General features: G+C 44.5%; 2 protein-coding genes across 3 annotated transcripts in view; one reads left to right on the top strand and one right to left on the bottom strand.

Moving 5' to 3' along the window:
* The window catches only part of AIFM1 (apoptosis inducing factor mitochondria associated 1), a 30737-nt gene extending 23374 nt beyond the window's left edge, over positions 1–7363 (bottom strand). The window contains exons 1-2 of one of the 2 annotated variants that reach the window (XM_025276588.2): positions 7090–7360; positions 310–452 (exon numbers count right to left, since the gene is read on the bottom strand). In XM_025276588.2, the coding sequence (XP_025132373.1) occupies positions 310–452; positions 7090–7195 (249 nt within the window). In that variant the 5' untranslated portion in view covers positions 7196–7360. Of the gene's footprint in view, positions 1–309; positions 453–7089 lie in introns of both variants that reach the window. The other variant, XM_025276589.2, reaches the window with a different exon arrangement.
* Positions 7364–12659: 5296 nt separating this feature from the next.
* RAB33A (RAB33A, member RAS oncogene family) lies at positions 12660–22714 on the top strand. The gene is made up of 2 exons (XM_006065662.3): positions 12660–13193; positions 22124–22714. Exons 1-2 carry the CDS (start codon positions 12936–12938, stop codon positions 22577–22579), a joined length of 714 nt encoding a protein of 237 aa, XP_006065724.1. The 5' UTR covers positions 12660–12935; the 3' UTR covers positions 22580–22714.
* The last annotated feature ends 2207 nt before the right edge of the window (positions 22715–24921 follow it).

Below are 24921 nucleotides of genomic sequence, written 5' to 3' on the forward strand. Positions count from 1 at the left end.
TAGTGCAGTATATCCAAGAGAAAATATACAATTCCATAGATTAGTCAAATCTAACGCAGAAGCTTTCAAGTAAAGAGTAAAAAGACAAGTGCAAAGAGCAAAGATCATCAACGAGAGATGAAATTTCAGTCATTCTCAAATTGGTTCTCACAGACTATTAGATAGTAGGCACTCTAAAGAAGGCTCTTTGGAAATTCTTCCAAAAAGAGAAAGGAGAATTAGTTGTAAAAGTCTTAAAGCAGAGTAGTACTGAGTCTATTAACGGGAGCTGTTTGGCAGCTTCTTTACACAAGGTGCTTTTCTACTTACATATGCACCAGCTCCTATTGTTGATAAGCCCACAATAAGGACTAATACAGAATTATCGATTTTGCCCCCTGATGGACCAGAGCTAGCCATTTGTCTTGTCATCTGGAGTTCTAGAGGAACATGCCATCGCTGGAACAAGTTGCCTAAGGAACACAATTTATTAAGACACACACACATACAAAAATAAAATAGTTAATACATGTTTATGACTAAATGTCAATGCATTGCACAAGTAAAGACTTAAATGCACATTGGGCTGTGTCATATTCACTGTTAAATGACCAAGGGGGAAAAAAACTTAAAACTGTACACACAAATACAACAGATATCAGAATGTACACTCTAAAGTTGTTGGAGTTTTACAAGTATAATTTAATGCTGTCCAGGGAGGAATTTATCGCTTCCAGAAAAGGTAATGGAAAACCCGGGCAGTTCATCAAATACTCGCTTCACATCTTCACCGTAAATGAAGCAAACATGGAGAGATGACTGAATAGACAGATATAACAAGTTAACTACAGGCTACCTGGGACACTCTAACAATCACTTAAGGAGTAATTTAAATGGCTGGCTCAAACCTTGCACAAATAGACTCCAGCAACACAATCTAACTAGAATAGACTTTAGCCTTGTGTGAAAGGCAATGTGTCCTGGAAGACAGAAATGCTAAATCTCAGAAGAAAACCACAAAAAAAAAAACTAGGTAAATTTATCTCCCCCAAAGAACTGAAGAATTTTGGATTATATTTTTTAGAATGACAAAATTTAAAATATCCACTGGCTACTTGGCTCTTAGTCCTCCAAAATAATACAAAGATTATGTTGATGTAGAAACTCGGAATGCCTATTAAGAATCTGAGGATCATAACAGCGTTCACACATGGAAATGTCCGAGTTTCATAGACTTCCTTCTCCAGGAGGATGCTGGCATTTTCAAATGAAGGAAGAAGGTCCCAGCACCTTCCCTGCTTGTGACAGTCTTCATGTTGACTACTGACCTAGAACAGGGGTTTGCAAATTTTTTCTGTAAAGAACCAGATAGAAAATATTTTCAGCTTTGCAGGCCGCACAGTCTCTGCTGTAACGACTTAATTCTGCTGATGTTGTGCCAAAGCAACCACAACATAAAAATGACCGGGTGTGATTGTGTCCCAACAAAACTTTGTTAGTGGACACTGAAATGTGAATTTTAAATAATTTTCAAAAAATTGTCTATTAAAAAATGTTTGAGCCATCTCAAAAATGTAAAAACCAATTTTAGCTCAAGGGGCATAGGAAAGCATGTGGGTTTGGCCTGTGGGCTGTAGTTTGCCAATCCTGATCTACAGCAGTGGTTCTAAAACTTGAGTGGGCATCAGAGTCCCCCCAGAGGGTTTATTAAAGCATGGAAGGCCAGACCTACACCACCCCCACCTCAGGGTCTCTGAGCTGGAGGATCTGGGATAGGGCTCAAGAAATAGCATTTCTAATGAGTTCCCAGGTGATACTGATGCTGCCAGTCTACACTTCGAGAATCACTGGTCTAGAGGCAAGTAGCTATGTTCTGATCTGACCAAGCTTTACAAGACAAACAGAACAGCGCCGGTAGCTGGTCCATATGTACTTGCAGAAATTCGAAACAGGGAGCTTTTCCCCAGCTTTCACAATTACAGGGCTCAGAGGGGTATAAACATGTCCAAAACGCAGCTGCATTCTCTTACCTGAAATCCTTGGGAAGACGGGCATCCCAGAACTTAGAATTATTAGGTGCTAAGTATATATTACATATACCATATAGTAAGCAACACCCAGCACAATAAGGGGCAGCAACCCAGTCACACGCATTAATGTTTCTATGACCGATCACAATGAAGAGAATAAATAAAAGATCCTAAGTTAACTTCTCTCCAGTTCAGGTTCCAAAAACTTGACAAATGAGTTTCAAAAACTTGATTTTTTTAGTCCTATTTTCATTGCTAAATATAGATAAGAAACTATGGATCTATATTCTTAGAACTGGAAATGTATTTTTCTCTACTGTTTTTATTTCTTACCTGTTTTAGAATCTTTCATCACTGAATGAAATAAAATGGCTTATATTTGGGAACAACAACAAATCATGAAAATAAAAACATGGGCAAGGGTTGAGACGCTTATCTCAATCTGGGCAAGCTTTTGATTTTCAGAAGTCCATAAAAATGATGAAGCATCAGAAATAGAAACTGACAAATCTCAGAGCTTAGAAAATGAAACTGGGTAGAAAAAGTTCCACATGGTTAGATATAGTACAATGAATTTAGTTGTCTCTTACCTCAGTCCCAAGTTTTTTTTTTTTTTAACCAAAAATAAATGTTTTTAAAATTCCACTTATTCCTCTAGAAGATCCTAAATCTAAAAACCATAACAACTTTGTTTTAATATAATAATTTAAGTTCAGCAGTTTTTGCCTCAATTTGAAAAAAAAAAAGACATTTAAAAGCAAATTGACTTTTAAAAAAGGAAATGGGTTTACATTTACACTATTGCTTGAAAAGAAATATAACACAATACAGTCATTAACAAACCAACTTTTTATATATCTAGTGACTTTAATTTTGTAAAAGGTGATAATATGGTATGGATATTCATATTTCCCTCCAATTTTCTTTTACCTATAAAATTATTCTCACACCTTTCCTACCACAGCCTCAGAATTTTAGGAAATCTTACATAAAGACTGAAACATGCCTTTTCATTTGTCTTACTAATGTGGGAAAGCCCCCTTACTCCTTGACTTCTCATTGCGCCAATCTACTTATTTTAGATTTTCTGCAGTCAGACCACATGTACCAAAGTAGAGCTTTCTTCCTCACACTTATGATTTTTTTAAACTGATCATTTATATGTAATACTATGATTGCCATTTTTGTGATAATTAGAACCTCTACCATGTCATATAACTATCATTTCTTTGTAGTTGTTGGAATAATTAAGATCTAGTTTCTTAGCAAGTCTGATACTATAATACAATATTATTGTCTATATTCATTATATCATGGAAAGATTCAATTCCTGTAGGAGTTTGCTCAATAAATATTTCATGAATTAATGAATAAGATAAATAGAAACTCACCCCAGTTCTACTGATAAGGACTGAACGTTTTGAAGAAATTTTTGCAAAGAAGTTTTGAATACCACAGGCTAGCATTAGAATAGTACCTAAATCAACAAATTCACTGCTGTAGGTTTCATAATCTCCTATTTTTCCATACACCCAGAAGCCCTTTTCCACAAATACATCCATACAATTGAGGCGCCCAGAAATTTCAAGTGGTTAGGAGGTCTAATATTGTCTTGAATCTTGTTTTCTGAACATCAAACTTATTCTTCTGACATGTCTAAAACACAGGATCAGACAAGCCTAGGTGATCTGTCCATTGCAGCTAAATGTCTCTTGTGTGAAACACTGAAGAACGGCACCAGAAGAAAAATGATTTTGATGACACACAAAAAATCTAACTCTATTCTCCAAAGTTAAGTCCTTCACAGTACTAGGGTTCAGTCACTGAGAATTTACCATGTACCAGACTGTACAAAATGCTGAGGACACAAAACTAAATGTGACACAATGCCTGTCCTCGGGTAGTGTATAGTTTAGGAGGGGAGAATGGCTATAACTATTCTGAATATCAGAAAAATGGGCTTGACACAAATCACAAGAGATTCAAGGTTGCTCAGTTTGGCTTTTTTTTTTTTTTAACTTTTTTTTTTATTTTATTTTATTTTTAAACTTTACATAATTGTATTAGTTTTGCTAAATATCAAAATGAATCCGCCACAGGTATACATGTGTTCCCCATCCTGAACCCTCCTCCCTCCTCCCTCCCCATACCATCCCTCTGGGTCGTCCCAGTGCACCAGCCCCAAGCATCCAGTATCGTGCATCGAACCTGGACTGGCAACTCGTTTCATACATGATATTTTACATGTTTCAGTGCCATTCTCCCAAATCTTCCCACCCTCTCCCTCTCCCACAGAGTCCATAAGGCTTTTTAATCCTTAGGTCAGTGGAACAGAAGGGAGTCATTATTCATTCAGAATAGCAGCTTCCAAACTTGCCTGATCATTCGAATTACATCAGCAGCCTTGTTAAATATAAATTCCCACGGCTCTCTTCCAAAGATTATCATTTGGTACAGTTGGGGTTGGCCCTCCACTTTAACTTATTCGACCAGGCAAGTTTTGGAAACATGAAAGTTACAATATACAGCAACTCCCTTAAAATAATAGCAAATGTCTATAAGAAAATGTTGACTTGCTAAAATTTTCTTCTGGAAAGTTCTGTCCCAGCAATAGGAGTGGGTAAAGGCTTGTCTTCTAGGCTTCAAAAAAGTGTCATTTGGCAGTGTCTAGGAAGTCTGGATCATTGCCCACAAGGAATCCAGTTTCTTTTTTAAGAGAGTGAAAAGGGTTCTGAACAGAGCAAAATGTTCAAACATCTGACCCTCAGGTCGGGGGTCAGTGATGAGTTTGATCACATTGATAGTACAATGTTTGATAACCAAATAAAAAACTACAGAACAGAAAACGTCTATTACCTACCTAACCCATATGCTCCTCAATTCTGAATGCCGACACAAAGTGGTTACTATAAATTACCTTCAATCATTTCTGGAAAGAGGCAGAGCATCCAAATATAGTAAATGACCAGATAGTAGCAATTATCGTTTTAAGGCAAAAGGCAATATATAATGCAAATGAACTCGACAATAGTGACAGATGTGGATGAGATGTTCCAAAGTAGGTTTAAAGTTTGCTATAATCCTGGCAAAAACTAGTGGGGAGGGAGGGGAAAACAGGAAGGGGAAATGGCCTATCTACAAACATGCCTCTCCCTGATCTATGTAAAAACATATGGTAAACTATGGCTACTATGGGCAAAAGAATTCAGATTAAGAGCAATTAGTCATCAAGCCACAAAACAAAGTTGATTCCTACAACGATAGAATCATTTCTTTTTGAAATTGTAACCCCACCCCCACCCACTGCTAAAGATAATAAGGTTATCCTCTGGTGCTTGGCCAAAGGACAAATAACTGTATACGAAGAGATGGATGGATCTGTCGAGAAGTCATAATATACTCTACAGCAGACTGCCTTAAAACAAAGTCATGCAATGGAAAAGAACACTTTTAGTGAGTATTTTTCAGTAATTCTAATATCACCAACCATCTCAAACGTCTCTTAAATCGATTCACCTTTGCAAATCCACACTTAATTGATGAGAACGTTTGTTCAGACTTCAGAATGGTGGCAAAAGTTGTGCGTTTTAGGCAAAATAAGTACACAGAGTTTGAAAGCCCAGTCTGGATGAAAATCTTCAGCTTACCTAAATTTCTGTGTAAATTTCTGTCCAACTTAAATACAGCATCCTCAATTTAACGCACAAAACCCATGCAGATGACATCATAGACAGGATGTTAGTTTTTCAAACCTAATCTAGTTTTTCAAACTTCTGCAAAGGCAGAAGTGTTAAGTTTCAAGAGCAACACGCCTTAGGACATACCTCAGGTACACCCATCAGGAAACATTTTCTTGAGGGATAGCAACTGGAAAAACTATTCAAATGTACATTTATAAAGACTCTCACAATCTAAGGGAAATATTTTCTACTTTTTAAAAAGCACCCAGCAAGCAGTTCCACGTTGAAAAGGCCTCAAGGCAGTTCTATACTGACACTGCTAATATGAATATCCTTGGGTGACCGTTCAAAGATTATTGATGAAAAAATAAATAAACCAACAAAACCAAGCACCTTGTACTGGTGGATAATTCTTTACCCCCTTGAAGTTGTGCAGGTTGAAAACTGGCAGGTTCAAGACATGTTTAGATAAATTCAAGGATATCTGATGCCCAATGGGCTTAAAGGGGAACCAGATTTATCCTTAACCTTTTGAGATAAAACTTTAGCAAACAGTGTGGAGTTGGGGCAAGAGGATTAGGGACCTAGAGACCGGCAAACTATCCTCTGCTCTACCTATTAATTAGGCATATGACCTTGAGCAAGTAATTTCACCTCTCTGTGCTTCGGTTTATTATCTATAAAACGAGTGGGTTGAATTTTACCATGAAATCCCTTCCAGCTCTAAAATTTGCTGAAACAAGTTCACGGGCGGGCGGGGTAAATACAATGTGTTCTGCAAACTGTTTCTGCGAAAGATTAGAGACCATCAAGAATTTCACTGACCAGGCAACTCAACTCAAATTAATTCTGGGCCAACTCTTTCTGGTGGCTGGCGCACAGCGGACAGACTTCTTACTTGCATTGCACTATTTCTGTTTCCCAAGGGACTCAAATCTGTGAATCTCATCTGGGGTTTGTAAGGTAAGCAGGTTACATGCTCATTTACAGAAGAACTGAGGCGTAGGGCTTGTGTCCTGCTTCAAGTCTCACAATCGACAAATGACAAAGTCTACTTGACCTCATTGCTCTAAAAAGGCGAACTGGGGGTGGCCAGGAGGTGGCACTGGACAATACAAGGCAGCCAGCTCTTCTGTTACCCCTGAACAGTAAACCCTCACAGGAAGAGGCCTCAAGCCGACTACCGGACTCAGATCCTTTGAAGGTCAGGTCGGCACGGCTTGCGAAACTCACGGTTTGGATCCCGCCGATTCGGAATTCACAGGATCGATCGTGAGTGTGTTTAGTTTTTTTCCCCAGGGATGGGGGTAGGGTGGGGGGAGCCCTGAGCGGCATAGGGAGCCTGTGAAACCCAGGCCCTTGGTCTTCAAGGTGGGGGTTGCCCGGGATGGGTCAGTCACCTGGGAGCCGGTTCCTCTGCCTCGGGCCTCGGACGCACACTGTCCGCACCAAGGGCGCCAGCTTCTGCTTCAAAGCACCCGCTGCCAGGCCTCCACACCGGAACATTTCGGCAACCGCTACCCTGGACCTCCTCCTCCTCTCCTTTCTTCTTACGCACGTACCAACGGGTCAAACACCCTGGGCCCTGACCCGCTCCCCCTGCTCCCTTCACACGCACTCTACGCAGGCTCCTCCTCCCAGCTCCGGGTGTGCATTGGACAGCTAAGCCGGCCTGCCAGAGCTGGAGAAGGGGACTCGCGACTGGAGGCCTACTGCGCAGGCGTGGCGCTCCGCGCCGCATTGCGATTGGCCCTCACGGGGAGAAGCTGGGCGCAGGCGCCTAGCTGTCCGAACACTTGGCAAGACCCCAGGCGGAGTTGCTTGCAAGTTTCCAAGGGCTGGGGGTACCGTGTTCCGCTCAGCGAGCTCAGAAAGCTGTCTAAGGAGGGACCGGTGAAGCCGCTTTGCTGGGAGGTGGTGGCCGGTGCTGCCGCTGTGTCGATGGCGGGAACCTGTAACGGAACCTCACAAAGCGTGGCCCCAGCACAGTTTGTTCTTCTGTTTAAGCCACTGATTACTAGGTCCTAAGCCTTCCGGATTCTCTGACGGTAGTCCACTTCCAGTTTTTCCGGAGGTCCAGCCGGGGCACCTGGCTATGCAGATTCGGAGTGGACTTCTCTCTTTTACAAGTTGCTGGCGCTTTCCCACCCAGCCCTTGTTTCCTGGAGGAGGAATCATTACGGGCTCTTTCCCAAATCTGTCGTCGTGCAGTTCTGTGTCTTAGACGCTGTCCCAGGTGCTGCGGATAGTCTCCTGCTATTATGGCTTCCGTGCTTGAGAGCAGGATGCTGGCAAAGAGTTAGTGTTTCACCAACTTTCTGTGAGAGAAATCCTAAGCAGGATTTTAAGAATTATGGGAGGAGTAGGATGAGGGACTGAGTGTAAATAGGTGTTTTTGACTCCACCAAATGTAAAAATACAAATGCAAGAATATATTTTTAGCAGTATGCAAACCATATGCCTTTTTCAAAGTTTTGAGTTACATATTTTTAATTGGCATATAATTGGAAATATAATTGCTTTATGATATAAATAAATATGAATTTAATAATGAAATGTAAATAATAATGAAATATAATAAATACAATAAATTTATTATATAAATATAACATTGGAATATAATTGCTTTACAGTGTTGTTAGTTTCTGCTGTACAACTTAAATCAGCTATATATATATATATATATATCTTCCCGACCTCTTGAGCCTCCCTCCCCACCCCCTTGAGTTACATGTTCATTTAACAAGTATTTATTGAGCACTTGCCACTTGGACTGTGCCATGAAAGGAGCTCTGGGGGATATGAAAAGTATAGGAAGTGGTCACTGTCTAGTTGGGAGATGAGATATATTGGTCATTTAAATAATAACATCTGATGTAGTTCCAGAGCAAGAGAAAATCGTATAGGATGGAATAGCTAAGGAAGGACTTCATATAAAAAGTGTTACTTGAGCTCTGTCTTGAAGAATGAATAGTAAAATTAACATAGACAGTGGAGGAGAAGAAATGATGTTTCAGATGGTGAATACTTTGGACCAAAAGTAATATTTTCAGTGGTTAAGCATCATTGAATTTGGATCCAGTCTGCTCCAGGTTGAATCCTGGCTCTGCCACTTGGGGCAAGTCACTTATGCCTCACTTTCCTCATCTACCAATCCCATAGGGTTGTTGTGAAGATTAAATGAGCTAATATTTGTAAAGTATCTTAGAGGAAGCACCATGCTGTTTAAAATGCTTGGAAGAATAAAACAAACAAAACCCACCACATTTTCATGGGACAATGGCAGCAAGTACATACTAGAAAGTAAATAAGGACAGGTGAATGTGGTGGGGCCAGATTCAAACAGGCAAAACAGTTTGGCCCTAATATTGTAGGTGATGAAGTTATTATTTTTAGTGGAATTAGGGATCGACAATGAAATTACAATGTCGTTTTAGGAAGTTTAACCCAGGAAACAATATTTATTGGGAGAAAATTATTCAGGATCCCCATACTCATTAAGAATAGATTAATGTCCAGAAGTGCAGGTAATAGTTTTCTTTTAAAGTAGGGCTGTTTGAGGGGGATAAATATTGAAAATATCAATTCCACAATAAGGTAAAAAATTTCTATTTATTTCATATTTAAAGGCCTTGCAGACATTGACATTTATTACTATTTCTAAAAGTCAGTAATGAACAAGGATTGATTAAATACAAAGTTAATCCTATCTGGTGGTGAAAGAAACTTCAGAAAACACTCAAAATCTTGACAATCAGGTACCTATGAAAACAACTGAGTGTATTTGAAAGACAATCATTTAATGATGCAACATTAACACAAAAAAGACATTGTGCAGGGCTTCCCTGGTGGCTCAGTGGTAGAGTCTGCCTGCCAATGCAGGAGACAGGGGTTTGATCCCTGATCCAGGAAGAGCCCACATGCCAGGAGCAAAATAAGCCGTGTGCCACAAATATTGAGCCTGTGCTCTAGAGTCCACGAGCCACCACTACTGAGCCCATGTGCTGCAACTGCTGAAGCCCACATGCCCTAGAGCCGTGCTCTGCAACAAGAGAAACCACAGCCATAAGAAGCCCACGCACCACAACTAGAGAGTAGCCCCCACTCACAACAACTAGAGAAAAGCCCAGGAAGCAAGGAAGACCCAGCACAGCCAAAAATAAATAAAATTATCTTTAAAAGGGCATTGTACAGCAAAGTTATTAATACTTTTGCCATAGGTGCAATGAGGTACTTTTCTTGGCCTCTTAATAAAAAATGATATTTTATCATTTTTGCGGGGGGCAAAAACAATGTACACATATGAGTAACTCCAAAAATACGAGTGAAAGTACCTCAAAATCTCACTCCACAGACTTTTTATTAGGGCATGGGCCCATTTTGATATACCACATTCCCAGAAATCAATGTTTCTACCTTACAAATATAATGAGAGCTCTTAGACTCAGTGACAAGTTTTTGCTGGAAGCACGCATCTAAATAATCTTATGTGGATGTAATATTTTTTATATCTCTCAGAAAGATAGCATTAATTATGGCTATAATTAGCAAAACTTACTTTCACTCTTGAAGGTGAAAGTGAAGCCGCTCAGTCGTGTCTGACTCTTTGTGATCCCATGGACTGTAGCCCACCAGGCTCCTCCTTCCATGGGATTCTCCAGGCAAGAATACTGGAGTGGGTTGCTGTTTCCTTCTCCAGGGGATCTTAGTGGGTTGCTGTTTCCTTCTCCAGGGGATCTTCCCGACCCAGGGATCAAACCCAGGTCTCCCGCATTGTGGGCAGATGCTTTAACCTCTGAGCCACCAGGGAATACTTTCACTCTTACCTCCTGGATATATTTGTGTGTGTGTGTGTGCACGTGCGTGCATGCTCAGTTGTGTCTGACTCTTTGCGACCCCAAGGAGTGCACCCCGCCAGGCTTTTCTGTCCATGGGATTTTCCAGGCAAGAATACTGGAATGGGTTGCCATTTCTTTCTCCAGGGGATCTTCCTGACCCAGGGATGGATGCCAGGTTGCCTGCATTGGCAGGTGGATTCTTTTACCACTGTACCACCTGGGAAGCCTAGTTAATAGTTATCTCTCTCTCTCTTTTTTAAAATAGCTACTCTTCTGTATAATGATCACCAGGAACATTAGCTTCAAATACAGAGGAGAATTATCTGGCAAGCTATTTAGACATCAACCAATCAAAAACAAAATACAATGAGGATTGCTATTCACTCTATACAATGATACTAGGTATTCATAATGATGACCTTGGATTAGTCAATGAAGATTAAGTCCTTCTCGAAATGGTTTTAACATTGAATAGTATAATCTAGGGTTTTAGAAATGGGTGACCTACATATGTGCTAAAAGAGTTAGCTATAAATATATCTGCTAACTCAGCTTAAAAAGTTTACTAACTAAAAGACTCCATTTTCCCAGCCATTTTGAGTAACGTGGAAATGGCTGAGCAGTCACATTCCAATTTGTTTACAGATCTGTCACTGATGCTCTGAATTGTTTTCCTTATGGTGGGAATGGATTTAGTCCTGTTCATCTCTTCTGCAGCTCAACCTCACACCCAAATAAGATGGCAACTTACGTGTGCTGCTGGAATCCCTGACCTTGATGGTATTAGCAAATATCTCGAAAGTCGGTGCTCTTGGTATGTGTCATTAATATCTCAGCATATGAAATATGCAGGAGGAGGGATAAAGTCTTAAAAGGAAATGTAAACGGGCACATTTTATTGTATGTAAGTTGTTCCTCAGTAGAGTTGATTTCAAACAAATTCTGAACCTGCAAATCACTTTTGGCAGAGGGAATTGGTCTTGACCGAGATGTGTAATGCTTGTTAAGCCTTGGGAAGCTGCCCCCTAATACCGTAAGAAAGTTCTGTTCATTTATCATCTTCCAAGCATAATCTAGGCTTCTGGCAAATTAGACCCAACCACTTTGTTCTACATTCAGTTGCAGAGGGGTGAACGCTCCTAGGGGTTTCCACTTCCTTTTGAAACTCCACCATTCTGCAAGGATTTGTGATTGTACGGAGAGCTCAGGAGTGCAAGACACTGTGAGGTTTACGCCATGTCCCAGGATCCCTCCACCTGGACCTGTCATGGTTAGCCCCGGAAACAAAGTCCCCTTTTACTGAAGCTGCCAGCACTAGCTTCCCCCTTCCCTTACCCCACACACCGGCCCTCTGCCGCGGCGGGCCTTCCCCATTGGCCAGCCAAACACAACCGACTGCAGCAGCCAATGGGAGCCACTCTCCTGAACATTCAGAGGATGGGTGCTCGTGGTGTGATGAGGGGAGGTTGGCGCCTGGCACGCGCCCCCCTACATCTGGCAAGTCTGTGACAGAAACAGTAACTCGCCCTACACACGCACACCCGTGCCCCTGCCTTCCTCCTCTCAGCTGCGCGGGCTCCCACAACCCATGGCGTGTCTTGGCAGCGCCCTCCCCGGATCCCTGGGGCGCGCGAGCGCACCTGCTTTCTCAATAAGACAGAGCATCCCTTTATCTTAAGGCTTGGGAGGGGGGCCGCGGAGGCGGGGCGCAGCTGCCCGCCGCTGGAGAGGTGAAAGAGGTGTCTCCGCCCCACATCCCACCCTCGCCGAGTAGTGTCGCTCCAGGGCCAAAGTAGCTCTAGAGACGCCCGAGGGTGCAGCTTTCTTTGTCCTCCCCAGCTGTGCTCTCAGCCCGCTGACCCCGAGCGCTCTGAGAAAGTGGGAGTGGGGAGCCCGAAAGCTATAAAATAAATGGGCGCAAGGAGAAAGGAAGACCATCCCGAGCTGGCGTGTGCGGATCTCCCCACCCACCCTCTCCTCCTTAGGCTTCTTCCCTCCGGTGTGTCCCTGGGATCCCGGCAGGGGAGGGTTTATGCAAAGGCGCGGTGGCGGCAGAGGCGGCCTGGGGAGCGCCGTAGGATCGCAAGCCCGAGGGCACAGGCGCAAGGAGAAGGTTTGCCCGCTCTCCTCCATCTCTCCTCCCCTCTCTGGCTTTTGTGTCACTGTCTCTGAGCTGCTAGGAGGGTGCGCTGGAGGAAGGGGGCTGGGGTGAGAGGCACCCCCTTCACGCGCGCGCGCGCGCACACACGTTGCCGGCGCACGCACACACGCGCGGGTACACACTCACAGACACGTACGCACACACATACACACGCACAAAGCTCGCTCGCCTCGAGCGCACTAACGTGGCCGTTTTCTTTGTGTGGAGCCCTCGAGGGGGGTTGGGGCCCCGGTCTGGTCCGGGGGAGATGGCGCAGCCCATCCTGGGCCATGGGAACCTGCAGCCCGCCTCGGCCGCTGGCCTGGCCTCCCTGGAGCTGGACTCGTCGCTGGACCAGTACGTGCAGATTCGCATCTTCAAAATCATCGTGATCGGGGACTCCAACGTGGGCAAGACCTGCCTGACCTTCCGCTTCTGCGGGGGTACCTTCCCGGACAAGACTGAAGCCACCATCGGCGTTGACTTCAGGGAGAAGACGGTGGAAATAGAGGGCGAGAAGATCAAGGTGATTCGGACGGTCAGGTCCAGAAAGGGAGGGATCTGGGAGGGGGTCTTGCCAGAGGTATCTCTCTCGTGGTTGTAAATGTCCGGCGTGTGGCCGTGTCGCCGCTTGCTGAGCCTAAGACCCTCCGCAAGTCCTCATCCCCTTTCGCCTCTCTCAGTGGCCCAGTTCCCACCTCACCCCCCACCTTTTTTTTTTTTTTGAGGGCTGGAGGGAGTGGTTGCATTCATGCCCTTTGCCCTTGCCTGACAGCTCCTGCCAGGAAAAGCCGGTTCAAACCCATCCTCGACCCTGAGCCGGGAGCAGCGGCACCTGTGGGCAGAGGGAGGTATGAGGCATCTCCGTCCTGGTCTGTGGAATGGATCCCAAAGCACTTCACATATCTTGAGGTCTCTTCTACCTCGTGAATGCCAATAGGTTGCACAAACCTGCTTTGGCTAAGCCCTCAGGCCTTGGCAGTGGGCAGGCCTGTATTTAAAAGTGCTGTATTTTAAATTAAAATTTATAGTTGAGATTAGGGCTGGTTTGGAATAGGAGTGGTGTGCAGTGGTTCTGGCACAAAGCCATGAGCCCTTTTAAAGAAATTGACACAGGGTTACCTGCCGGCACTTCATAACAGATAAAACTAGTTTTTTTGGAAGAGCACCCCTCAAATGATAGCTTCTTTATTTGTCTGGGGTACCTAATGCCTGTTACTCATTCTGTTGGTATTGTCTTCAGTGGGCCTTTGTAAAGATGCAGAGCAACTTGTCTGAGGGCTAAGGAAAGTATCTTGGTGCCCCCCTCTCATTAGTTTGTCAATAAGTACAGATATTCTTGTCTGACCATTTTGCTCACTTTCGGATCAGAAAAGGCAGAAACTCAAGAGGACAGGAATATTTCAATGTGCAGAAGATGGAGGGAGGGAGGACCTGGCAAGGGCAGCTTCACGTGCCAGGGGAGCAGAGGGGGCAGGGTTATGGGCAGAAAAGACACCTCAAAAGGCACTGGGCACTGAAGACCAACTCCTCTAGAGCCACATCTGGCCTTTTCTCAAGCCTGTGGTCAGACACTGTCAGGTGAAGTTAACCCTCCCTTTCCATTGGGCAAACAGCCCAAATGACCACAGGACCTCTCTTCTGAGTGATGTAGAGAGAAGGGCTGAGTAACTGGGGAGGGTGATGAAATGCTCTAAACTGTACAAGATTCCCGACTCCTTCGTTATTAAAATGAACAGGTTTTAAAATGGCTTCAGGGACTGGTCCAAGGCACTTGATGTCAGGAAGATGGGTAGCTCAGTACTGATAAGGGAGTGCTCTTGAGAACAATTGACCCCAGGATCAGGAAGATAAGGTACTGTTTTGAAATAGTGATCTTTTTTGCCCCTCTCATTTTGCCAGGCGGTCAGGGGGTGGGGGCGGGGCGGGGGGCATTGCTACATTTCCTTTTAAAAGTCAAAGTAGGTATCTGTCTCCATCCTTTCCTAGGGCTCTTATGTCAATGTCTGTTTGGCTAGAACTTCTTTAATGTAAGGTTGTAAGACTCTGGAATTTCTAAAACATGCCTTTTAAAATCCAAAATAGAAATATACTTATGGATGTGTTCTTAAACCCTCAAAACCTTTCGAATTTAATGCTATCGCTTGTTTAACATCATGTCACATTGAGCCAAAGAGTCGTTTACATTTAAGAGAGGGGAAAAGAAGTCCACTTGAAATTTAGATGAAAGAAAAAGGAAATGTTTGGGAGTCTAGGAAGGGAGAAGAGGGGGAGAGGAAAGGAGGAAGCCAGAAAGTGGAAGGTGAAAACGAGTGGAAGAGGGTCACTGTCCAGTGGCCTTGGGGGAAATTTTGCAAAGATTCCTTCCATTCTAACATCCAGTACTTAGTCAAACTGGATTTTACAGTGTCCACCAAAGATTCCGGACCTTTTCCCAGAGGGCAGAGCCTGTGACAGTGTGACTCACAAGAGATGGAGCCCAGCACAGCACCACGTGCAGATAAGTGCTTAATACAGGCTTTTTTGGGAAGATGATATTTTCAAGAGGACGAAACCTTGTGACACTGCTGATGGGTGAGCCCTCTGAGGACAGATTCTGAAGGGGCTCAGGGTAGGGTGTGGGAGCAGCGGGATGGGGGCCCTGCCTCCAGCAAGGCTGCTGCAAGCCCAGGGCCCAAGCTGGCAGGTGAGACTGGAGTGTCTTTGGGGAGATGGCAGAGCACGGCAGCTAGCACAGGTACTCCAGGGGAGACAGTTTTGCCGCATACTCTGGCTGGCCTGAAGTGTCTCAAGGAACGGGTACCAAACCCAGACTAGGAGGTGACTGTCAAAGGCTCCTCTTTTTGGGAGAGAGAGAAAAGTCCCCAAACTTAGGCAGCCCTAGACCACAGGTTCAGCAGGAGAAGGCTGTCAGGCTCTAAAATGGCAGTGCTGGGACTTCCCTGGTGGTCCAATGGTTAAGACTCTGCACTCGCAATGCAGGGGCCCAGGCTCAGTTCCTGGTGGGCGAACTAAGATCCTGCATGGCATAAGGCATGGCCAAAAACCAAACAAACTACAACACCAAACAAAATGCCAGTGCCATCTGTAGGGCCTTGAAGCCCCATTTGGTGTCAGCAATCTATGTGTCTGGAACCCCCTCACGACATTTATAATCCAGTATTTCCTGATTCACAAGAACATCAAGAAAAGCCTGCAGCAAGTCAGCAATAATCATAATAACAACAACAGCAACTTCTATTTATTGAAGAAACAAAGAGCCCAGGCTAGGCACTTTTCATGTACTATCTTATTTGATCTTCTCAGCAGCCCTATGAAATTAGGACTATTATTACTGTTCTTGTTTTATAGATAAGGAGACCAAAGTTAGAGAGATGAAATAACTTGCCCCAAGGCACATGGATCTGAGCTTCGGTCTTTGACCCTGGAGCCCCAGCACTGCACCATCTCACTGTCCTGCCTTCTCTGTGATAGGGCCAGCATTCAGCCACAATTCAGAGCCCATGTGTTTTGTCACTGCTCTCTCCTCCAGTCGGGCAATATCTGGCTGGGAGGGATTGTGCACAGGGGGAGGTGGCATGCCAGGCAGCCAGCCTTATGGGATCCCAGGGGCCCAGGGTTTCAGCCCCTGGACTCATGAGCCTTCAAGAATGCCCCCTTCAGCTGCACTGCAGACGTTGTGCTGAGTACCTAGGTTTTCCTTTCTGTCCCTTTACTGTCTTACCTTGAGTGTAAGAATCAGAGAATGTTCAGAGATGGAAGAGACCTTAGAGCATCTCTAATCCAACTGCCTTGTTTTACAGAGAGGAAACTCAGGCTGAGAGAGGGAAAGTGACTTGTCTGAGATCACCCAGGGCCCGGCCTACAACTCAGGTCTCCTAATTCCCTTGTTGGTGCTCTTTCCACACACTGTGCTGCCTGGCTTAGAAAGTGAAAGTGAAAGGGAAGTTGCTCAGTCGTGTCCGACTCTTTGCGACCCCATGGACTATAGCCTACCAGGCTCCTCTGTCCATGGAATTTTCCAGGCAATAGTACTGGAGTGGATTGCCATTTCCTTCTCCAGTGGATCTTCCTGACCCAGGGATCAAACCCAGGTCTCCCGCATTGTAGACAGACACTTTACCGTCTGAGCCACCAGGGTGGCTTAGAAGAGTCTGTAAATCCCCACACTGGGCCAGCACCGTGGTCCATCCAACCCACAGAGTTACCTGGGACAGGGATACAGTGAGACATCATAGGGGAAAACTGACAGGCCTTCTTGACATCAGCCTAGGAAGGATGGAGGCCTCCCCCAACGCCCAAGGGAAGGGTGGAACTTCCTTGAAAGAACATTAAGTGTTGTCTTACAGGTTTAGCTAAATCATATTGCGCCTGTCTCAGTCTAAAAGCATTGGAAAATGCCGAACAGGACTGGGTGTTTGGGGGTGGGGAGGTAGTAGAAGGGAGACTCAGTTCTAATTTTTGAGCTCCTCTTTGTAGATTTTCATGGAAGCATCTTCTCCTGTCCAGTTGGGTTCCTCCTACATGCCAGGCACACCCTCTGCCCTAGCCTCTGGACCAGGCATCCTGCAGTCAGCCATGGCTGGGGACAGGTGCCGCTCAAGACTGTGGATTTCTCTTCCTCCGCACTCACTTGGAAAAACACCCTCATGTGTGTTACATTACCGAGTGGATGGAGGATGAACTAAGTGTTCCCTCAGAAGCTGCCTGCAGTCAGAATGACATCATGTCTTCCTTAGGGCTTCTGAGCTTCCATCTTCTGCCAGTTAGCTTAATGGTTAATTAGCCATCAGTTTGGTTGTTTCTCTGTCTCCACTGCTGCTTCTCTTGCTGTGTGTGAGTTTCTTTTTGTCTCTCCGTCCTCCTTTGCCATTCTCTGTGTCAGCCTGGCGTGTGAAGCTGGTTGTATCTTAGATGCAGATGGGATGGGCCAGCTCTCTGAAGAAAGACTTGTCTTAAACTTTCCCCGTGATCCCCTCGGGCATCCTCCAAAGATTACAGATATACTTTCTCCCTTTCTCCATTTCTACCCTCCCTCACCGGCCTTCAACAGAAGGATATTCATACCTCATACCTCATGTGTAGAAAGATACCAGATATCTTCTCTAGGGAAAAGAAATACCTAAGTCACCTAAGAGCACGTGCAGGGGGTGAGGGACTTGCTCAGGCAGCCGTAGCCCCAGGAAAAAGGTTTACAAGGCTAGAGGTGTCTTTGGCAGCTCCCCTGTGCCCCTCGATGCTCCTCTAGTGTGCCTGTCACTTTGGGCCCGACCCCAGCCACCAGGACATGTTGCTGGCCTTCCTCTCTCTTCCCCCTCCCCACTGGTTGCCTTTGCCTTGGCTCTAGCTCATCATCAAGAAGCCAAGCTAAAAAAAAAAAAAAAAAAGAAGAAGCCAAGCTGTCTCATCTTGCTTTCCAAGAAGAGAACCAATGGATTAAAGGAGCAATGCTACTAGGACAGGGCTTTTGGGCCCCCTGAGACAATGGCAACAACTAATATTTGCAGAACACTTTATATTGCGCAAAGATCTTTCTCACATGTTATTTCCTTTGCCTAGTCATTGACTCAGTTAGTGAAAGAAGGGGCTGGAACTCGCGTCTCCCAATTCCATATCCACTGCTGCATTTCCAAGGGTGCCCGCTCAATGAGCTGTCTGACCAGACTTGGTGGTGGCGGTTTCGGGCCAGGGATGAAGGGGGACTGTATTGGGCACTGTGCCCTGTACTTATGAGGATGCTAATCCTCACAGTATCCCTACAGGATTGCTGTGTTTATCCTTAGTCTCCAGAGGAGGACACTGAAGATAAGTAACTTGCCTGAGGACACCTAACTAGTAGGACGTGATTGGGTTGGGATTTGCACCCTTGTTGGTTTGACTCCACTAAACCCCACTGGTCCTTGGAGAGAAAAAAAGGGTCCTGGGGGCATGTGTGTGGCTTAGGGGCAGGCGCCAGCGCTGGCCACCATGTGGATGCTGTGCCCCCGGGGGAGAGGGGGACTGGGTGAGGGAACGCCAGCTGCCAAAGGGGGAGGAGCTGCTTTCACTGTCCAACAGAGGCCAGGGGTTTATGAGGGTGCCGAGAAGGACTGGGACACCAAACCCCGAAACAAAACAAGGTCATTCCTGTTTCAGAGAGCCTGACTGTCGTGCTCTCCTTTTGTGATGGCTCTTGAAGCCACAGCACCGGTTCTTGTGATTTTCTGCTGTGAGTAGTCTGCTTCCTGGCTCCCCTCTCACCAGAGAGGGGTTGAAATTCCAAGCCCCCAAAATCAAAGGTTCAAGTCCCCACAGGCTTGGGTGGTGTGCATCATTCTGAAGCCCTACCTTAGAAAAGCCAAACAGCCAACCTACTCAGCCCCAAACACCTCACACACTCCCACCCGTGTTCCTGCTAGTGGCAGGTATTTTTAGAGTCCTGAGCTCATGGTGTTAAAGCATCTGCCACACGCCTGAGAGCTGGTAGGGATTCAGCCTTATTCAGAGGCAAGAGTTACGACTACCGGAGGGTAGGGGTGGGGAAACCAGGAGCCAAGTGGTAAGGATATTCTCTGGTGATACCTTCCCTCTTTCCACTGACCTCCATTCCTCTCCCGGCCTGCTCTCCTCTTTCTTCCTGCTCAGAGCACCAGAGAGGTGGAAGAAATGAGAATCCCTTCTGTCTCTGCTTGCCAAAGCAAATCAGCCTTTGAGGACTTACGTTTTTCTGGGTAACCAAAGTCGAATGTTGTCTCTGAAATCCTTGGCAGATACCTAGGATGTCAGATGGATTGTAGTTTTGGTGACTTTGGCCAATACTGCTTTTTGATCAAGACGACAATGTTAATGACAAGCATGATGATGAGGGACCTGATGCAGAAAAAGACTGCTTACAGTCTATCTGGAGGGATGCCAAGAACACTGATGAAACGACTAGAGAACAAGTATGCGCGTGTGCTCAGTCACTTCAGTCGTGTCCGACTCTTTGTGATCCCATAGATTGCACCCTGCCAGGCTCCTCTGTCCATGGAATCCTCCAGGCAAGAATACTGGAATGGGTTGCCATTTCCTTCTCCAGGGGATCTTCCCGACCCAGGGACTGAACCCAACCAAATCTCTTGCATTCTTTACCACTGAGGTGGATTCTTTATCACTGAGCCATCTGGGAAGCCCAGAGAACAAATAAATATATTCTAAATGGTGTGGTAGAGACTCAAAGTACAATAAACGTTCCTAAGGAAAGAGAACTGAAAAATTGGAGAAGGTTTTAGGAAGAAGGTGGAATATGAGTTGAGCGTGGAAGAGTGGGTGGGATTTGGGTAGAGCAATTTGGGGGCAACCACTTATATAGGGGAAGGTGGACTAGTAGGACCAAAGGTACAAAGGACAGAATGAACCAGGTGTAGCTGAGTAGCTGGAAACTGGGTTGGGTGGGGTCGAATTATGGCAGACAGAAACGTTTCTATTTTGATGCCATATACAGTAGAGGGCTGTTGGAATTGGCTGAAGAGGAGGATGACACGCTGATACAAGCAGCGATTTAGGAAGGCTGATTTGAAAGCAGTATGCAAGAGCCACTGGGGTGAAGACATCTAGAATGCAAAAGACTTTGCTGTAGTCCAGAAGTGAGGAGAGAAGAATCTGACCAAAATACATGGAAATCTGAATAGAAGAAGGTGATGACTTGAAGATCGTGCCAAAGGAACATGGCACCCATCTCCATAAAGGAGATGAAGGAAAGCCTGGATGATGAAAATTGATGCTCAGAATGATGACTCTAGTGCCCTGTAAGATGTTTACCCAGCAAAAAGATTTAATTGTATTTACTAGATTATACTTACTGACTGCTAATTCCAAATAAAGGCTATACTTCATTTTAAGAACCATAGTAGTCAATTAGTGACTATTACCACATTCTCTTTCATAACTTAGAATTGTACAAGGCCTTGGGACAGTTGTTCTCAGCATGATTTCCCTTGTCCAAGACTTTGGATATATAAAGGAAACTAGATTGGGCTGAATGTGTGTAGACTCCAGAGCATCCCCTGGGAACTATATCTTTATGTATGTTGCTAATTGGCATTTATCCCAAAAACTAAGATGCAGAAGAAAATTCCAATGAGCTAATTTACCTTTTACATAAGAAAGAAGTGAATTTAAAATAAATTGAGCCACAAAGTGAGATTTTAACACTGACTTTATTTTCTTTAAAAAGTCATACAAAAAAAGTTTAAAACCCCAAAGTGATGTATGCTTACAGTAGAAAATTTGGAAAATACAAAAAAGGAAATAAATATCACCTAAAATCCCACTGTTCATAAATAACCATTAATATTCTAGTTTTGTACACTTCCGATCTTTCCTATGCATATGTCTATGTTTAATTTTTTTTAAATATTGGGACCATAGTGTACAAAATATTTTATATCCTCCTTTTTAAGCTTGTATTTTGTGAGCATTTTTGCACCATTTAATTTTTTTTTTTTTTTTTGGCTATGCTGTGCAGCTTGTGGGATCTTAGTTCCCTGACCAGGAATCAAACCTGGGAGCTTGGCAGTGAAAGAGCACAGTCTTCACTACTGGACTGTCAGGGAATTCCCATACACGATTTATTCTTTGCAATAAGTATTTTAATGGCTGCATAATAGCCCATTGTGTAGATGGGTTTCCCTTGTGGCTCAGCTGGTGAAGAGCCCACCTGTATAGATGCACACGTGCATTTTAGCTGTTTATCTCCTAGTGAACATTTAGGTTGTTTCCTGTTTTGTAAAAATTGATTAAGATCTTTGTACAGAATTTTGACCACATCTCTCTCTTTTTGCTTCCCCCTCTAGTTTTATTGAGATGTAATTGATGTACATCACTGTATAAGGTTAAGGTATACAGCATAATAGTTTTAGTTACATATGTTGTGAAATGATTACTGTAGTAACTTTAGTGAACACCCATCATCTTATACAAATACAATAAAAAGAAAAAGCAAGAAAAGAGAAAGTTTTTCCTTGTGAAGAGAATTTTCAGGTTTATTCTCTTAACAACTTTCATATATATCATACAGTAGTGGTAACTATGGGCATCATGCTGTATATTACATCTCAACTACTTATTTACATTATTTGCTATTTCTTTTGTACAGATTTCTGGATGGGATTCTAGGCTCTAAAAATTTGGTACATTTTTAAGCTTTTGATAGTATTGCCAAATTGCCCTCCAGGAAAATTGACCAATTTACACTCCAGGTTTTCAACTAAAAACCTTAAGATTTTCAACTCAAAATCTTAAGAAAGACTTAATAAACGCTGGAAGAAACTTCTCTCTCTACTTTGATAAAGACCATTCTGCCAATTTGTCAAAGAACCACTTCCTGTGTCAGGGCTTGTCACCTCATTTTTATAGTGCCACAGAACCATGTTTTGGCCTATCTCTATTTCATGTTTCCTTTTCTGACTCCAAATGTCGGTCTTTTGTATCTTCCAGGTACAGGTGTGGGACACAGCAGGTCAGGAACGCTTCCGCAAGAGCATGGTGGAGCACTACTACCGCAACGTGCATGCTGTGGTCTTTGTCTACGACGTCACGAAGATGACCTCCTTCACCAACCTCAAAATGTGGATCCAAGAATGCAATGGGCATGCTGTGCCCCCACTAGTCCCGAAAGTGCTTGTGGGCAACAAGTGTGACTTGAGGGAACAGATCCAGGTACCCTCCAACTTAGCCCTGAAATTTGCTGATGCCCACAACATGCTCTTATTTGAGACGTCGGCCAAGGACCCCAAAGAGAGCCAGAATGTGGAGTCAATTTTCATGTGCCTGGCTTGCCGATTGAAGGCTCAGAAATCTCTGCTCTATCGTGATGCTGAGAGGCAGCAGGGAAAGGTGCAAAAACTGGAGTTCCCACAGGAAGCTAACAGTAAAACTTCCTGTCCCTGTTGAAACCAAATGGTATAAATACAAGAGCAATTATCACTGGAGGGTTTTTTCTTTCCCTTTTTTCCGTGCCTGCGTAACACTGACACCTGCTTGTTTCCATACAAATTGATATTAAAATAAAATTTGTATAGATTATCACATGCCTTCATGTCTTGCTTTCTTCCAAGAAGACATTTCTGACTGTGATGAGCAGAAGAGGCAGCTCACCCTACTAGTTAGGCACCCTTTCTATCAGTCTTCTATGCCACCTGAAATGCTCATCCTTTGAGTCACTTCTTCAGGACTAATTCATTCTCTCATATGGTGTCATCAGTGGGCAGAAGCACCCAGAGGGGGTGGAATACAGGCCAGGTATGTGGTTCTTGACAGCCAGTGCAGGGGGAGGGATAGAGAAGTTCTAAAAGGAGACATTGACTCATCATTACTTCCTAGGTTCCCTGGATGTCGAGACTAAGCTGCTCTCCTTTTATTTCCAAAATTTAAAAATACAAAGTGTAGGTTACCCAACAGGCCCAGTTCTTTCCCATGCCCTTAGCTCCTGTTCCCCATTTTTCACCGAGCAGCCCCAGGTACCAAAAATATTTCTTTCCCGCTGCCCTTTCTTGAAGAGGGCAGGGTTCAAGTTAACATCGATCTATGATGTCCCCAGCTCTTTGCTGGGTGCTCTGGAAGAAATACAGCAGGAGGATCCATCCTCTACGTTCAAGGGCCCTCTGATCTAGTTAGGAGAACAAGGTACATGCTGAAACTACTTGGGAACAAAAATTAGTCCAGAGTATTACCAAGTGTAAGACTGTGCTATGGAAATTGAGAGCATTATGTATTCAACATCATGGAGGGGTCACCAAAAAAAAAAAAAATCACTGAACTTACTTTGGTTGTTGAAGAAAGTGTAATGTTTGGATTGGTAAAGAAGAGGGGAGTGGGCAGAAGTAGGGAGGCAGGAATGAGCCTGTGGCTTGAGCAGGAGGGCAACTAGGAGTCTGGCCTACTGACAGCTGAGCAGCCCTCATGGGGAGCCAAGGTTGGAGAGGCCCATGCCCCAGGCAGGGCAGTTTATTGCTTTTTGAGCCAATGGGAACTTTGGGTCACTCTCCAGCAGAAGTCCTATAGGTATTTCTTGTATGTCTGGTCCTGTGGATATGACAGCTCCTCGTCCAATGGCTAAAATAACTAAAAGTCTTTCTGAAGGCATATCCATAACAGCCCCAGGGAGAGTTTTTGGCTTAGGGGTGCTGCTGAAGGCAGCTCTCTTGTTGGAAGCCCAAGAGGAGGGGAGAGGGTTGAAGACAGCCGCTGAGCACTGTCTTTGGTAGGCAAATACAGCTCTGCCCTGTGCCCCAACAGCAAAGGGCCACAGATGTGTTTTCCAACCAAACAGCCTGTCCGGTCCTGCCTCTTTCACTGGCTAATTCTCCAGCTAGCCCAATTCCCACTTGACCTCAGGCTCAGCCCAGCTCCCACTCTGGGTCTCATGACTTGGTTTCTGCCTGGATTCTGGTTTTTGGAGTCTCCCTAGTAATCTTGGTTAAGGCTGTGTTTTCTGTCCAGTTGTTGCCACCTAACATTTTGCCCCTGAATCTCACCTGAGGAGCTGGGGTCTTGTTGTCTATGGGTGAACTGCCTGCTGAACCCTCGTCACTGTGCTTCTCCGCAGTGGAACACCCCAGGACCTTGTCTCAGACTTCAGATGCCAATTCCTCATCTAGGATATGGACGACTGCTGTGATGTCTTTTGGCTCTTGTGACCTGGCTGCAGAGTCAGGCCACCTCTCAGTGGCTGCGAGGACACTTATCCATTCACCCTAATGGGTGCATTTTAGTTTGAGTCCTGGTCCGCCTTGATCACGCCCCTTTCTGCTTTAACAAGGTCAAGATGACAATATTCCAAAACCTCTCTCACCATCAGGACTGCCTCTTTTAGATCCAACACCTTTCCAGCACTCAACAAACGTGTACTGAGTACCTACTATGTGCTTCTGTTCTCAGCCCTGGGGATAGAGAGGTGAACAAAATAAAATCCTACTTTCATAAAGGAGACAGACACTAAACAAGAAATGAGATATATAAATGAGATCGTTTGACAGAGTGATAAGGACTCTAAGGGCAATAAAACGGGGTAAATGGACAGAAAGTGTGGGAGTTGGGGGAGAGCAACGTATTAGAGTGCTTACAAGAGGCATCTTTGAAGAGAGGACACCTGAGATGAAACCTAAATGAAAGAAAGCAACCAGCCATGAGTGAAGAGAACCTCAAGCAGAGGAAACAGCTAATGAATGCCAAGGCCCTGAGGCAGGAGTTAGTGAAAGTGAAAGTGTTAGTCGCTCAGTCATTTCTGACTTTGC

This window comes from Bubalus bubalis, chromosome X (assembly GCF_019923935.1).
Source record: "Bubalus bubalis isolate 160015118507 breed Murrah chromosome X, NDDB_SH_1, whole genome shotgun sequence".
In the NCBI taxonomy this organism is placed as follows: domain Eukaryota; kingdom Metazoa; phylum Chordata; class Mammalia; order Artiodactyla; family Bovidae; genus Bubalus; species Bubalus bubalis.